General features: G+C 30.8%; 1 protein-coding gene across 1 annotated transcript; it reads right to left on the bottom strand.

The window, feature by feature from the left end:
- Positions 1-269: 269 nt before the first annotated feature.
- Positions 270-16,653, bottom strand: LOC111688626. Its single transcript, XM_023451129.2, has 2 exons — positions 16,267-16,653; positions 270-910 (listed from the first exon to the last, which is right to left on the bottom strand). Exons 1-2 carry the CDS (start codon positions 16,520-16,522, stop codon positions 687-689), a joined length of 480 nt encoding a protein of 159 aa, XP_023306897.2. The 5' UTR covers positions 16,523-16,653; the 3' UTR covers positions 270-686.
- Positions 16,654-16,659: the final 6 nt, after the last annotated feature.

Raw genomic sequence — 16,659 nt, 5'->3', positions numbered from 1 at the left:
CTTTTTTTCCTTTTTATTATAATTTTATTAAAATTTCCTCAAATTGTTTAACTGTTATTTTTTAAGCTAAAACTAAAAGAAATATTTTCAGAGCAAGAAATTTAACGCACAAAATAAGGATTATTCACTATGGTATGAAAAACTTAAAATAATGATTATTTACTTTAAAAATATAAAACACGATCCCTAGCCCAGATCATATCTCTTTAAGTTAAAACTTGACAGAGACATAATCATTATTTGTCATCCAAGGTCAAAAATAAAACCAATTATAATTAAAAAAACTTCTATATATTGCACGGTATTATGTATTCATAATTAAACTAATAAATATTTAATAAAATGTAGAGAAGTACAAGTTTTCAACTAATATATATCATGTTTTACCTTCTTGATTCTGCTTATATATAGATGACGATATACATGTGGACATGCAGGCATATGAAAATTATATGGGAAACATTTTGTTTATAAGACCTGATACATATTCTATAAAAATTTATCTAAAAACGAAAAAAATTAAAACAAATGTTTGCCACACATCATAATTGGTTATATTATAGCGGTCGTCGGAGTGGGGTTTATATACATCCATCTATCCATCCATACATCTAAGACGTTGATTTATTTTTGTATTTCTGAGTAGTGTCAAGGCACGCACGCATTTCTTTTTTATTTAGCACATTTTACTTATGATGTATTGATGAATTATCTTGAGTAGGTGGTGAAATAGTTGAATCAGGTAGATTAACTTCAGTCTGTGTATTGTAAGGATAAGCTACAGAAGTCATTGTTTGCGGCATAACTTGCTGTACAATTGTGTGGGAAACTGCATTGGTAATATTAGGCAGAGACGTCTGTTGTTGCGTTAATGTTGTTGTGGAATTTGATGGTAGTATACTGGTTACATCTGAAAATAAATATACCATGGGAAAATTTAGTTATTGTGTTAATTTATGGATGAACTCAAATTGCTATAGCTCAGGAAAAACTTCGCTGCTATGGCTAATATGAACTATTTTCTTATAGACTTACACTTCATAAAAATTCCTATTTTGGTTTTAATGCGCACAATAGGTAAATCACACTTTAACCTTAACAATAAACCTACATTAACAATTGTGCTGGTTTTGTCTTACTTGGCAGCACTGTACAATTTGGCTACCATTTTGTGTTTTAGTTTTGCGTAAAATTAGGATAAAATATTCGTTGATTTGGTTTTCTTAATTTCATATTTTTGTTCACAATACATTTTTGGCAATAAATACTTTTAAGAAAAAAAAAGTAGGTATATATGTACGTTAGAGTGCTCCAAAAAAACTTTTTTTCCATTTAGTAAAAAAGTTTGCTCCTTTTTGAACTTGGAAAATACTTTATTTAAAATGTACAACAGTAAAAAATTAATACGTATTCTCTAAAATATTACGAAAATGCGATTTTCCCGAAATCCGCCGAGTTCAAATAGCAGGTGCAGCCAATCTGTAAGAAATATCGATTGAATTTTTACAAACTTTTTAACAAAGTTTAAAAAAACTGAAATTGAGAACAATTTTTTATCTTATAAAGACACATCAAATAATATCAAAAAAAGTACCATCGTACCAATTTTGCCATCCCTGGTTTTAATCTTTATTTTATTCGATAGTAATTAATTTTTCCAAATGTTAGCTTATTTAAATTATTTACTTACTAAAAAATACATTACTACAAAAAGATCTAAAATTTACAGCTATTATTAAAAAATTATGTAATTTAAAGAAATTTAGTAACGTTTTTTTATAAATTTAGAAAACATGTACTTAAAAATATGAACACAATATTTAGTTTAAAAAATATTTAAAACAATACATTAAGAATTATAAAATGGCAGCTATAACACAGGACTTAGCGTCTATAAAAGCCGACTTTTGAAGAAACCGGTTTGGCGGTTAACCGAGAACAAAAAAATCGCTGGTTAACCGAAATGTTAGGAAATCTTTTTTATATAGTTATATTTAGTTGGAAAGGACACTGCGAATAAGATATTTGCAATTTTTACATAGATATATCATAACAAAGCAAACTTATACAGAACTGATGTTGTAATTTATTCATAGAACGGATAAGTTGACCCTGCATTATATATATTTATTATTATCCCAGCAATCAATACTGCTTGCCTGGAAGGAATTTTGTAAGGACGACTGTAATCCGAAATCACTTGCACATTAAAAGTACATGATTTTTGTTTGAGATTTGCCACTTAGAAGCAATAAGTTTTGAATCCAAAAAGCGTTTATTTAACAGCAACTAGTTCCACTTATATTATGTACTTTATATTTTATTAAATCTGCGCTTTAAGTATGCTCTTCATAAATGCTCCTACATTAGGCATTATTGAATATATTCTGCTTATACGTTACTAAAACTCTTTTAATAATGCTTTTTTAATGTAATAAAACGCATTTATATTCTTTAATAATTTTTTTAATCTAATATAAAATATGAAAACCAATTTTAAAAGTTATAAATAAAACGTTAACTTTAGATATGTACTAAATTAAGACAATATGTATGTCACTCAGCTCTATCTCATTTTATTTTAATTTCTGTGTGACCCATATTGCTGAAAAATAAGAAAATAGTAAGTATATCACATACAGTATTGGCCAAAACAAATGCATCCCCTTATTGAAGTTTTCTTTAAAGTACTTCTAGTTATAACAAAAGTAGACAAATTTGAAATATATTACACTTTTTTGTTTATACCCGCAGAGAAAAAACATGGTTCGGCATGGTTAGGAAAAATATTCTATGTTTTTTGTAACAATAATTTGTTGTCATAACAAAACAATTGTTATTTTTATTGAACTTCAACAATTTTAGTTACTGAAAACATTTATATGTTTATGACAATTATAAATTTGAGAATGATGCTCTGAAAAATAGTTATTTTTACAATAAATAAATAATGATAATTATGTAAACATATTATATTCATTTCATTATTTAAACTATCAAATAATCATTATTTAAACTATCAAATAATCATTAAATGGATTTTACACGTTTATGCATATAATGTTTAAGATATAAGTAAAATACGTTTACTATTAAACATATATTGGTATCGCCATTTTTATATCAATCCGATCTAGTTTATCCGTACTAGATCGGATTAAATAAATTGTTAATCAAATGCAGTGTTAAAAAAATTGTGAAAAATAAATACTATCTAAAAATATAATAGGGTACTTAAAAAAGTAATAATTAAAAAAAATTATATTGTGTTTATATTGGCTTGAAAGTGTGGATATATATTTTTTATGGGAATATCAGTGCTTGGAAGTTTTGTGTTTTCGGACTATATTTAATCACAATATGATAGGCTATTATACTAATAATGATCATAATATGTTTTAAATTTAACCATAATTCTAACCATAATATGTTGCTCTTACATTATGGTTACCACAACTATATTTTTTCTCTGCGTGTAGTTGTGGTAGGTCGTTAAAAACGGTAAAAAAGATTAGTATGTTATTTATTACAAAAAATTAAAAAAAAAACTATTCATATTCATATCCCCATTAAAATTATTTTTTAGATCGAATTTTTCCATTATTATACCCTTCACCTTCGTGAGAATATAAGTATATATAAGTTTGTCATCCCGTTTGTAATTTCTATAATATAATTTTCCGACCCCATAAAGTATATATATTCTGGATCCTTATATGTAGAGGAGTTGATTAAGCTATGTCCGTCTGTGTGTTTGTTGAAATCAGTTTTTAGAGGACCCCAGATATCGGCGAGATCCGAATCTTCATGCTTTCGAGAAGATCGCTGTCTCTGTGTCCATGTAAACCTTGTGCGCACGCTACAGGTCGCAATTTTCAAGATAATTTGATGAAATTTGGCACATACTCTTTTTTTGGTTCAAGGACGATCGCTATTGAAAATGGTTGAAATCAGTCTATTATTTCTCCTAGCCCCCATACAACCGTACCCCCCGAATCGGGCCTTTAGGCTCATAAGTACGTTAAATGTTTTTTAATGTCAACGAAAATCAGCAAAAATTAGTTTTATAGAACAATAATTGACAATACCAATTTTTATTGTGATCGGGCCTCATTTGACCCTATCCCCCACACAGACTTCCCTTCGTAAATTCATCTACCAAAATTTATAAGGATAGGCCCATATTTACCCCTTCTCCCCTATGAGCCCTCTTGCAGAAAATCTTTTTTTTAGTCAACAATAAGTAAAACTATTCCACAATAAAACAAATTAAATGCTTTATTTAAAAAAATTCAAAATTTTAACATACTGTCTGGTGTAGGGTATCATATGGTCGGCAATGTCCGACTATAAATTCATACTGGTTTATTTTGTTTTTGTTTTTCTGTGTTTTTCGTTATGTATGTTTAGATGTTTGTTGGTTTAGATGCCATGTGTATTTTGTTTTTTATTCCGTTTAGCTCTGTTGTTGTTCATTTTGTTTTGCTTTTGGCGTAATAATAATGTAGTAGGGAAAAATATATAAAACTAATATGTTTAAAATACACTATGGTAAAGGGTATATAAGATTTGGCACAGCCGAATATAGCGCTCTTACTTGTTTTTTTTGTTGATTTTATTTAGAATTAATTAGATTTTAATTAGAAATTATATTTTATATATAAAAATATCCTTTTTACTTTGTTTTTTAATGATAAAATTAATTTTATCATCACTTTATTGGCCGTATAGCACCATACATCTAAATTGGAGGTACTACTTTCATTTTTTCTTAAAAAAATAAGAAACAATGAATAAAAATTCTTTGAAATGTTAAATTATCTATAAAATTAATTTTTAAGAAGATTTTGAACTGAAAAAGTTTTAAATACATCTACTGATAACGGCAATATACCGATCTTTCGACCAAATTTCGAGCAAAATTTCAATCAGGGATGGCAAAATTGGTACGATGGTACTTTTTGATTATCCGATTATCGTTTAACCGGTAGTAAATCTGTCTGTTAAAAAATTTTTTTTGTATGGGAACTTTCAATAAATCGTTTTGAAATAACAAGAGAATTAGAATATGGGGATAAAAGTTTCTTTAAAATTTAAAATACATACTTTTAATTTTTTTGGCACTTATTCTCGAAAATGCATCAAATAAAAGTTGTAGGAAACATCTACTAAAGTACTCTATAACTTTAGTAGATGTTTCTCTTCAATATCATCAGACAAAATGTTAAAATAGTTGAAACCCTGAGACTATGTTAGACGCTTCTATAAGATTATTCGCTGAGTTCGAATATTACTTCATATTTTCTCCATCACATCTGGAATCTGAGATATTATGTCCTGAGTTTTGAGAAATCGCAATTTTTGTCCCTTTTCGAGACATATAACTTTATAACATCATATGGGTACCAGCCCACTCGAGAGTAGTCGGTAACGAAAGAGCGAATGTAATAGCTTTAAAGGGAACTGACGAACGCAAAACCATTCCACGCAACAAAAGCTGAACTAAAAATGAGGGAATCCCATAAGACCTCTTGGGGTAGAACCACGAAAATCCTATGGGGGACACTGATGAGAGCAAGACGAAAAATCTCCTCAAAATGAGCAAGTCTGAAGTTAGTATGATAGTACGTATTCTGAGTGGACAAACTCAGGACATTTATGCAAAATTGGACGTTCGGGTTCAGACGTATGTAGAGCATGTGAAGAGGACAGTGAAACTCTGGAGCACTTTCTTTGCCACTGCCAGGCATTCGTCAAAGTTAGATCCAAGTATCTTGGAAGTGATGTTATTCCGGAAATAATATTCCTGACTAACACTGATTGGAAGATTCTTAGAAATTACGTTCAAGGAACTGAGTTTCTGAACACTGAAAAATAATTCATTCAGTTCCTTTTTTCATGATAAAGAGTGCATTTCTTCGGATTTGATGTAGTACACATCCTCCTATCAACCTAACCTAAGTACTTTGAGATCCAAAAAAGTACTCTCTGAAATATTTTTTGATACAAAATCTCTTTTTCCATCCCTGATTAAAACAATTAAATTATTAGAAGTGGCAACACTTAACATGTATCCCACACGATTTTTATGCTGTGAGAGCAGAATAAAGCAACTACCAAAATTACGTAAGTTTGACAAAGCTATGTCGAAAAGACCCTTCAAATTACATTCCGTGCTGTTTGCAACACTATTTCTTCTTTCCCTCTTTGCCTACAAGCTCGTAAGTCATGACTGATGTCCCTGACTCAAAAGGCATAGTCTAAAATAGGTGTTAATGCGCTTGAATTAGTTCTTAAGCGCGTTAATCTAATTCGAGTACACTGAATCCAGTGGTGCTAACAAAGCGTGAGAAAACTTGAGGTGTTACTTGAATTATTTAAGCAGGAATTGATGTCAAACTAATGAAATGAAAGTTCCAGGCTCAATAGAAACTGTTCCAGAGATTCCTGACAGGATATCCGATCTTTTCATTTTCTTCTTCAAAACAGAAAGATATATTATCTGGAAGCGTCAATAGGCTATTTAACTTTCCGAAAACTTTACTAGAAGCGGTAAAAAACGGAAAAGTTGGTACTTTTTTGGCTATTTTAATGCCAAAATATTTTCGATTTAGCATTCTAAAATGTCAGAAAAAATTGTATTAGCAAAGTTGCGTTGTGAAAGTTGGAACAAAACGGTTACAAAATTTGGGAAAGTGGCGAAAAAATCGGTACTTTTGTGCTTGAAAACTGATTTTTGTATATTATCGAAATTATTTTCGAGTTAGTTATTTAAAGTGTAAAAGCCTTGATACATGGTTGTCACATCTCACAACGTTTTCAGTAAAATGTTCAGAAAATATCAGCAAAATAATATTTTGGTGATCTAACAACGGTATGTACATAGTATAAGAAAATTTTATTAGCAAATTTCCGTTGTGAAAGTTTGGTCAAAACGGGTAAAAAAGGCAGAAATGATGAAAACGTGCAAAAGTTTTGTTTTTACCCTTAAAAAGTTTTAGTTTGTCCTAAAGCTTTTAAAGTGTCAGAAATATGTATTGGGAAAGATTCGTTGCGAAAGTTGGATAAGGAGCAGGGGGTGAAATAGGCATATGAGTAATTCAAACCTAACGGGTAATTATGTGTAGTTTAGACACTTTTTCGGAAATATGAAAATACTTGAGAAGACGAAAAATTAAATTAAAATGGGTAAAAAGGGGAGTTTCGTGTTTTTCATAAGGTCCACACCCACGATAAGTAATGAAACATTACTACAGTGAGCAAAATAATGATGGAAAATTTGACATTCGTATGGCTCTCTTCGTCGCATTAGATCAAGGATGTATTTTTATATGAACTCAAAAAAAGTGAGAAAATTTTCCCATTTTACTTCGTTATTGTTTTATACCAATAGTGTAAACACAAAAAATATAAATCCAACTACTTTTATTATCTTTTTTTGAAATACGGATGGAATTGCATCTTACTTTTTCATTAGACTTAACGTACGTAAAGTGTATTTTGACTTTAGCTCTCTTAATTTAAGTGAAGTACTTTTTCAAATGCTTTGAAGAGTTCATCATGCTTTAATGGAGAAAACGATTAAAAATCCGAAATCTTAAGTATTAATATACACCACTGTAGTGGGGAGGGTATTATGCGTTTGTGCTGATGTTTGTAACACCCAAAAATATTGGTTCTAGACCGTCTGGTTGTCTGTCTGTATGTTTGTTGAAATCAGTTTTTAGAGGACTCCAGACATTGGCTCTACATGCTCAATTTCATGTTTCTAGGTTCAATATTATAGAAAATTCAAAAGGTACCTTTTGTAGAATGAAAAAGTACCAAAAAGTCCCCTTTTATCCTGGCTCTACATACTTAATTTCATGTTTTTAAGTTCAATATTATAGAAAGTTCAAAAAGTACCTTTTGTAGAACGAAAGAGTACCAAAAAGTCTCTTTTTATAGGTTCTTACATAGTCAAGGTCCTACATGCTAAATTTCATGTTTCTAGGTTCAATATTATAGAAAATTCAAAAAGTACATTTTGTAGAACGAAAAAGTACCAAAAAGTCTCTCTTTATAGGTTCTTACCTAGTCAAGGTCCTACATTCTAAATTTCATGTTTCTAGGTTCAATATTATAAAGAATTCAAAAAGTACCTTTTGTAGAACGGAAAAGTAACAAAAAGTCCTTTTTTATAGGTTCTTACCTAGTCGAGGTCCTACTTTCTTAATTTCATGTTTCTAGGTTCAATACTATAAAAAATTCAAAAAAGTACCTTATGTAGAACGAAAAAGTACTAAAAAGTCCCCTTCAATGTCTTCCCGTCTAATCCGGGCTCTACGTACTTAATTTCATGTTTCTAGCCAATAACAACGTAACGTAACGTCATGTTCATTCTTTAATTTGTGTTTATAAAGAAGAAACCAAAATGGACTGATTTTAAATAGCGTTCTATTCGATGTATTTCCGATAGAATTATTGAAAATTCGGATCTCACAGATGTCTGGGGTCTTCTGAAAACTGATTTCAACATACAGACAAACAGACGGACATGGCTAAATCGACTCCGCTATCTATATGGATCCAGAATATATATACTTTATAGGGTCGGAAAATTATATTATAGAAATTACAAACGGAATGACAAACTTATATATACCCTTCTCACGAAGGTGAAGGGTATAACAAAAACAAAATACATAATCATACGGTAAATTTTGTTATTGTACTCTGTTTATAAAAACAAGACAGAGCGAGAGCAGCAGAGCAAGAGTAGAAGTGCGAGAGCAGCACTAGTGTGTTGTTATTGGCAAGAAACATGAAATTAAGTATGTGAAGCCTGGCCCAAGTTAGAAGTCATAAAAGAACCCATAAAAGGGAACTTGTTGGTACTTTTTCGTTTTTCAAAAGGTACGTTTTGAATATTCTATAATATTGAACCTAAGAATATAAAATTAAGTATGTAGATCTGGAATTAAGTGAGAACACATAAAATATAATTTTTTGGTACTTTTTCGTTTTTCAAAAGGTACTTTTTTAGTTTTCTATAATAATGAAATCAGAAACATAAAATTAAGTATGTAGAGTCGGAATTATGTGAGAACCGGAAAAAGTGAACTTTTTGGTACTTTTAGTTTGTTAAAAGTTGCTTTTTGAGTTTTCCATAATAATGAACTTAGAAACATGGAATTAAGTGTGTAGAGACCGGATTTGATGAGAACAAATCGATAGAAATTTCTTGGTACTTTTTCGTTCTGCAAAAGGTACTTTTTGAATTTCCTATAATATTGAACCTAGAAACATGAAATTAAGTATGTAGAGTCGGAATTAGGTTAGAACCGGAAAACGTGAACTTATTGGTATATTTTTTGGTTTTTTTAAGTACTTTTTGAATTTTCTGTAATATTTAATCTAGAAAAATGAAATTAAGTATGTTCAGCCGAAGTAAGTGATTTGAGAGAAGAGTTTTTGATACCGATTTTTTTTAACACACTATGGTGAAGGGTATATAAGATTAGGCACAGCCGAATATAAAACTCTTACTTGTTTTTTTTTAAATTATCCACTTTTTTAACATACTAACTGGTGTAGGGTATCATATAGTCGGCAATTCCCGACTATACATTCATACTTGTTTTTATTGCTTTGTTGCTAATTTTAAAGGTAATTTTTTACCTTTCAAGCTCAAAGAATTTTGAAAATGTGTGGTTTTAGTAAATTTTGTGAAAGTTGTTCTGAAGTATATAGTTTGAATGTAGATTTATATTTCGACATATTTATTTCAGGGGTTAAAAGCAAAGACTATATAAATTGATCTATATATTTAATATTATAAATATGAACCAAGAAAAGAGTATGCCAAATTTCATCATATTATCTTGAAAATTGTGACCTGTAGCTTGAGCACAAGGTTTACATGGACAGACGAACATAGCTAAAACGACTCAGAAAGTGATTCTGTTCCGACTGGTATACATCAGCACAAATGCATAATACCACTATAGTGGTGTAGGGTATAAAAATAGATTCTTTTCGCTTTTTTGAACGTCAATAAACATCACTTCCACAGAAGGTAAAAAAATTCACTTAATGCAACTTTTGAAGTGGTGATAAATGTAATTCTTTTGGAAGTACTTCGTTTTATTCTTGCTGGGTATGTTTGGATGCTGTTGGCTTCATTGAGTTTTGTATTTTGTTTTGTGAGTTCTGTTAGTATATTTATGTAGGTTGGTTTAGCTATGTCCGTCTGGCTGTCCATGTAAACCTTATGCGCAAGGTTTCAAGATAATTGGATGAAATTTGACACACACGACTATTGAAAATGAATAAAAGCGGGCATTATTTCACCTAGCCCCCAAACAACAGATCCCCCTAAAAAGGCTTCTGAGCTCATAATTATGTTATATATACCTGTATATCGATAAGAAGCAGCATAACTTAGTTTTATACAAGCCTTACTCTGCAAAATTCCATTAAGATCGGGCCTCATTTGACTAGCTTCCATACAAAGTCCCATTCTTGAATGTCCAAAATTAACTTATAAGCACAAACATCGCGATGAAATTCAGCACAAATAAATATTATATAAATATAATTATATTCACAAAACTTTATATGGCTTTGTGCATATTTGCCCCCATATAAAGCCTGTTTCAGAAAATTCGATTTTCATCCATAAATTGCTTAAATGTATCGGAACAATGAATTATTATAAAAAATATATCACATTTAATATTCATAACTGGTGTAGAATATCATATGGTCGGTCATGTCCAACTATACTTTCATACTTGTTTTTTTTTTCGTTTAGCGTTGTTGTTGTTCGTTTTGTTTTGATTTTGGGTTAATAAAAACTAATATGTTTAAAATACATAATGGTGAAGGCACAGCCGAATATAGCACTGTTACTTGTTGATTGAAGGTATATTTTTTTGTACTGAAATTTTTGGAATTAAACCAATTTTATTTTGGAGTGGATGGACAAGTTTGTGTAATTTATTTATGTTAATGTTATTCCAGTGAAATTAGTCGTATTCTATAATGACACAATTTCACTTATTAATAACATAAAAACTACTTCCTGAGAATAACTTCAGAAGTTAAGAATTTGGAATCAAATATAAAGAACATTCCTTCTATGACATCACTTCTTCATGTCTTTCCAGTAAATCCATGGAGTAAATTCTACTCGGAAGTTTTTTTTTTTTCTGGGAAGTTATATGGTAGAATATGGTAGAACAGCAAAAAATAAGCCACACGCATATCAAACATATTAATTGTTGTGTGTGTTGTTTTACGCGACAAAAATTGAGTTAAAATAATTCTCACTTGGTTTTAATATATCACTTTGTATAAAATAATGTAGTAATGATTTGGTGTATAACAATATAATAAAAAATATTATAATGATATAATTTAACTGTATTTAATCATAATTTGATATTTAACAAGTAAGAGTGCTATATTGGGCTGTGCCGAATCTTATATACCCTTCACCATAGTGTATTTTAAACATAATTGATCTTACAGTCTAGTTAATAAAAACATTAAAAAAATTTGAGTCGATTTAAGCCGAATGTTTCGGCGGCGGCTCAAGCAACTAAATATAGTTCGGCGGCGGCTAAGCTCCGACTCGAAGCCGGTCGACTTCGACCTCTAATTCATTGCTGGTAAACATTGACGAGACGTAGATTTTGTTTTTGTTTATCGTAAAAAAAATTGTTTCAAAAAGCACTTGGAAAAAATTTGTATTAGTTTAAAATTTCAAACTTACATTATTCGCATAAAAATTATTGTACAATAACTCACAATCTACTCTCATATAATTGAAAACGTTTTAAATACTTTTTTCTATGCATTAAAAAATATATTTGCAAAACAAAAGGGAAAATTATTTTATTTTAACAAAAAATGCAAATTATATTTTTTTGCTGTGTATTTTTTGTATGTTTGGATTCCAAACATACAAAAAAATACACAGCTGAATAAAACCAAATACATTGCTGATTTTAAATAGCGATCTTCTCGAAAGCATGTCTAATAGAATTATTGAAGATTCGGATCTCGCCGATATCTGGGGTCCTCTAAAAACTGATTTCAACAGACAGACAGACAGACAGACGGACATGGCTTAATCGACTCCGCTATCTATAAGGATCAAGAATATATGTACTTTATAGGGTCGGAAAATTATACTATATAGAAATTACAAACGGAATGACAAACTTATATATACCCTTCTCACGAAGGTGAAGGGTATAAAAACAAAATACACAACTCAATGACGCCAACAAAATCCAAACATACAAAACGATATACACAGCTGAAAAAACTAATACATCCACACACACGTGTACATCTTTTTCTAATATACAGTGTTGTTGCTTATTTAACAAAACATGAAAAATATAACATTTTTTGATGAAATTGTCAGAGGTTTTCTCGGATTTTTACTCATATATCCGTTATTTAGAGACCGATTTTGCTGATTTTAAATAGCGATCTTCTCGAAAGCATATCTAACAGAATTATTGAAGATTCGGATCTCGCCGATATCTGGGGTCCTCTAAAAACTGATTTCAACAGACAGACGGACATGGCTTAATCGGCTTAAGCATGAAAAATATGACATTTTTTGATGAAATTGTCAGAGGTTTTCTCGGATTTTTCCTCATATATCCGTTATTTACCGACCGATTTTGCTGATTTTAAATAGCGACCTTCTCGAAAGCATGTCTAACAGAATTATTGAAGATTCGGATCTCGCCGATATCTGGGGTCCTCTAAAAACTGATTTCAACAGACAGACGGACATGGCTTAATCGGCTCTGCTATCTATAAGGATCCAGAATTTATATACTTTATAGGGTCGGAAAATTATATTATAGAAATTACAAACGGAATGACAAACTTTGTATACCCTTCTCACGAAGTTGAAGGGTATAAAAATTAGTACAATAACCACAATATGTTTTGACAACAATCATAATTTTAACCATAATATGTTTTTCTTAGAAACCATGTTTATATTCTACACCACTATAGTGGTGAGGGTATTATACGTTTGTGCTAATGTTTGTAACACACAAAAATATTGGTCCAATACCCACCTTAAAGTATACCGATCGATTCAGAATCATTTTTTGAGTCGATTAAGACACGTCCGTCCGTCTGTACGGCTGGCTGTCCATTTAAACCTTGTGTGCAAGTTACAGGCAGCAATTTTCAAGATAATTTGATGAAATTTAGACCAAGCGTGTTTGCACAAGGACGAAGCCTATTGAAAATGGCTTAAATCGGTCCGTTATTTCATACAACCGTACCTCCCTGTTAGCAGAGAAAAATATTTCGTGTATTGTTTCTATGAATTGTAATATAGTATGAAAATTTTTATTTTCAATTTGATTTAAAATAAAAATACATACAATGAGAAATTATATTTTTTTACAAATTTGAACAAGTATTTTTATAACACGTAGATGAACGAATAATTATAAAATAAACTACAATATTTTTAACACTTCCACTTTTGTTTCGATAATTATTCATCCATTAACATAACTAATATTCAATAATTTCTTCATGGCACTAATGCAAAGTTAGCCTCATTAACTACATTTTGCTTTCATGGTCTTAAATTATAACGACTGCCTGGAATTTCCTCAGTACTAGCAACTGCATTATTTTGTACTTCTAACTCATGAACATTGGAACTTTCTATATTCTCTACAACGTCATTTTCAGCATCCTCAAATTCATCATTAGAATCTGCAGTAGATACTAATGTAGCTTCTGTTTCTATAGGATCAATCTCCCTCTCAATGTTATGATTTTTACAATTATTGATCTCTAGCAGTATTACATTGTCAACTTCTCTAATAATAACATTGCATGAAATCTCTATACGATTTTCTCTAGGTATCCAGATACGATAACCCTTACAGTTTTCTTGATATCCTACAAATACGCCTTTCTTAGAGTTGGAATCTAACTTTCTACGTTTTTCTTGTGGGACATGAACATATGCATCTGAGCCAGAAGTTCTAAGAATGGATATATCGGGTACTTTATTGAACCATAATTCAAATGGGTTCTTGTTGTTTTGTGGACTTTTTCCTGTTCTATTTAAAGTAAAAACTACATTGTTTACCGCCTCTCCACAGTAACTTAAATTGAGCCCCTTACTATGCATCATAGATCTAGCTGCTTCTACTATAGTTCTCATATCACGCTCTGCTCTACCATTGTGTTCTGGTGTGTATGGTGTAGATCTTTGGTGTACTACTTTATATTTTCGTAATATGTCACTTACTTCCTTATTTACGTACTCCGAACCATTGTCTGATCTTAATGCTTTTACCTTCTTTCCAGTATCGGCTTCCACTTGATCTAAGAATCTTGACATTACTTGAGAGACATCGGATTTTGCTTTGATACAGTAAACATAACGATAATTATGTTCTTTTGCTCTGTTCATACTCTCGGCAAAAGGTAATTTGTGTTGCTTACCCATTACACAGTTTTCACAAAAGAAATCACCACAAGAATATTTAATATTTTGATTAACTAACAAATTTTTGACATGCTCCTTGCCTTGATGACAAATTCTTCCATGCTACATTTGTAAAGAATTGACTTCAACAGCGAAGTTCGAACTACCAGTATTTTCATCTACTTTTATTACGAGCTTAAAAAGTCTTGAATTTTCTCTACGGCCTTTAAGATGCACTTTACCATCACGTTTAAACACACATTCTTTTGAATTTGCTTCCAAGAAATGGCACTTGTCCAAACATGCATTTATTAAAAATCGTTTTGATCTTTGGAATGTATAGAACATTTAACAGGAATTTCGAATTCCAAACCTTACCATCAAAAGCTTTAATATATATGTCACCTTTACCAACCGCTGGGATAATTTCACCATTTCCAATTCGAATACCCCTTGGATTTTGAAACTGTTCATATTTCAGGAACCACTCTTTTTTGTTAGACATGTGGTTATTTGCACCAGAATCTGCAAACCTAGTATCTTCTTCTGAAGCACCAACAAATAAATATTCAACAATAAATGCTTCATCACTGTTATTGCGATTTCTATTTGGACAGTCACGCTTCCAATGCCCAAAAAAACTGTTGCTGCAGCAAATGTATAGACGTTTCTGATTTCTGTTCATATACATTTTCCAAACTACACATATCGGCTGCTGAATCACAATTCATAACATGAAGCATTGGTTCTTCACCCATTGACACCACCAAAATTTTCTGATCTTTGGCATCTTGAGAAATCCATTTACTTATCTCCGTGTTATTTTGTTCAGGCTTCCTTGCAATTCCACTAACTATGTCCCAAAGGTTGCTTGCACGCAGCACCACCTTTACTTGGAATTTCCACAAAGTCCAGCCTTTCGAACCTTCTAGTTTAGAGATCTTGATTTCCTCCATTTGTATCAATAACGAGCAAACAATTATAACGAAAATACAATGAATTTTCTTTCCTAGTTATGGATCTGGGCCCATAACCTGTTAGCAGAGAAAAATATTTCATGTATTGTTTCTATGAATTGTAACAAAGAGTGAAAGTTTTTGTTTGCAATTTGATTTAAAATAAAAATACATACAATGAGAAATTATATTTTTTACAAATTTGAACAAGTATTTTTATAACAAGTAGATGAACGAATAATTATAAAACAAACTACAATATTTTTAACACTCCCGATTTAAGCCATAATTACGTAAAATATACCATTATCCCTCTAAAAATTGTCACAAATAAGTTTTATATAAGTATAAATGACACTGCAGATTTTCGTAATGATCGCCTCTTTTTTGACCCTTGGCCCCAAACAAACACCCCTTAAAAAACTATCTTAAACGTCATAAATTGACTTGTAACCATTTGTATTGCAATGAAACCCAACAAAACTAACTGTTATTTAAAACTAAATCCTTTTCCTAAATTCACCGAGGACCGGCTCATGTTTGACCTATATAAAGCCTCATTTAGAAAATTTTGCTTTTTTATCAATAAATTGCTTAAATACATTGGAATAAAGGTAAAATTCAACATAAAAGTATCTTTATGAAAAATAAAAATTTTAAAAATATACTTATGGTGTAGCGTATTATATGGTCTGCCATGTCCGACTATACTTTCCTACTTGTTTTTCTCTACGTGTATGGCCAACTTATAATGTAATACAATTTTTGAAGCACATTTAAGAGCAAGATAATATAAGAATAAATTAAAAATAATTAAATATTAATTTTACTCACAATTAACTTCTGTCGCTCCAGATGTTGTGTGGCTCACTAACGGCTGGTTATGTGTAGTATCGGCCGAATTTTGTTGTAAAACTGAGGATGGGTGATATTGTTTAGCAGGAATCTGTAGTTGCTGTTGTATATTTTGGCTTGTCAATATGTAAGGCGAGCTAATATGTTGCTGCAAAGTAGCTGCGTTCTGTGATTGTGTTGACATGGTTAATTGCGGATTAAACATAACAGTATAACCTTGCGCTGCGGCTGACATTGCAGCTGTTTGAGAATTCGTGTTGACGATTTGTTGCTGAGTATGAGACGATTGTGCCGTATTAGGTATAAAGCTACCAGCAAAATTTATAAAACCTTGTTGACTTACACCTGATGGTTGTATATATAAAAGAGGCT

The sequence above is a fragment of the Lucilia cuprina genome, chromosome X (assembly GCF_022045245.1).
Source record: "Lucilia cuprina isolate Lc7/37 chromosome X, ASM2204524v1, whole genome shotgun sequence".
NCBI classification, from domain to species: domain Eukaryota; kingdom Metazoa; phylum Arthropoda; class Insecta; order Diptera; family Calliphoridae; genus Lucilia; species Lucilia cuprina.
This window is presented reverse-complemented; position numbering and strand designations above follow the sequence as displayed.

Coding starts and splice junctions, on each gene's coding strand:
- LOC111688626 (XM_023451129.2), bottom strand. CDS start 16,522: ATGTCAGCCGCAGCGCAAGGTTATACTGTTATGTTTAATCCGCAATTA. Junction 911..16,266: donor TGGAGCGACAGAAGTTAATT/GTGAGTAAAATT, acceptor ATTTATTTTCAG/ATGTAACCAGTATACTACCA.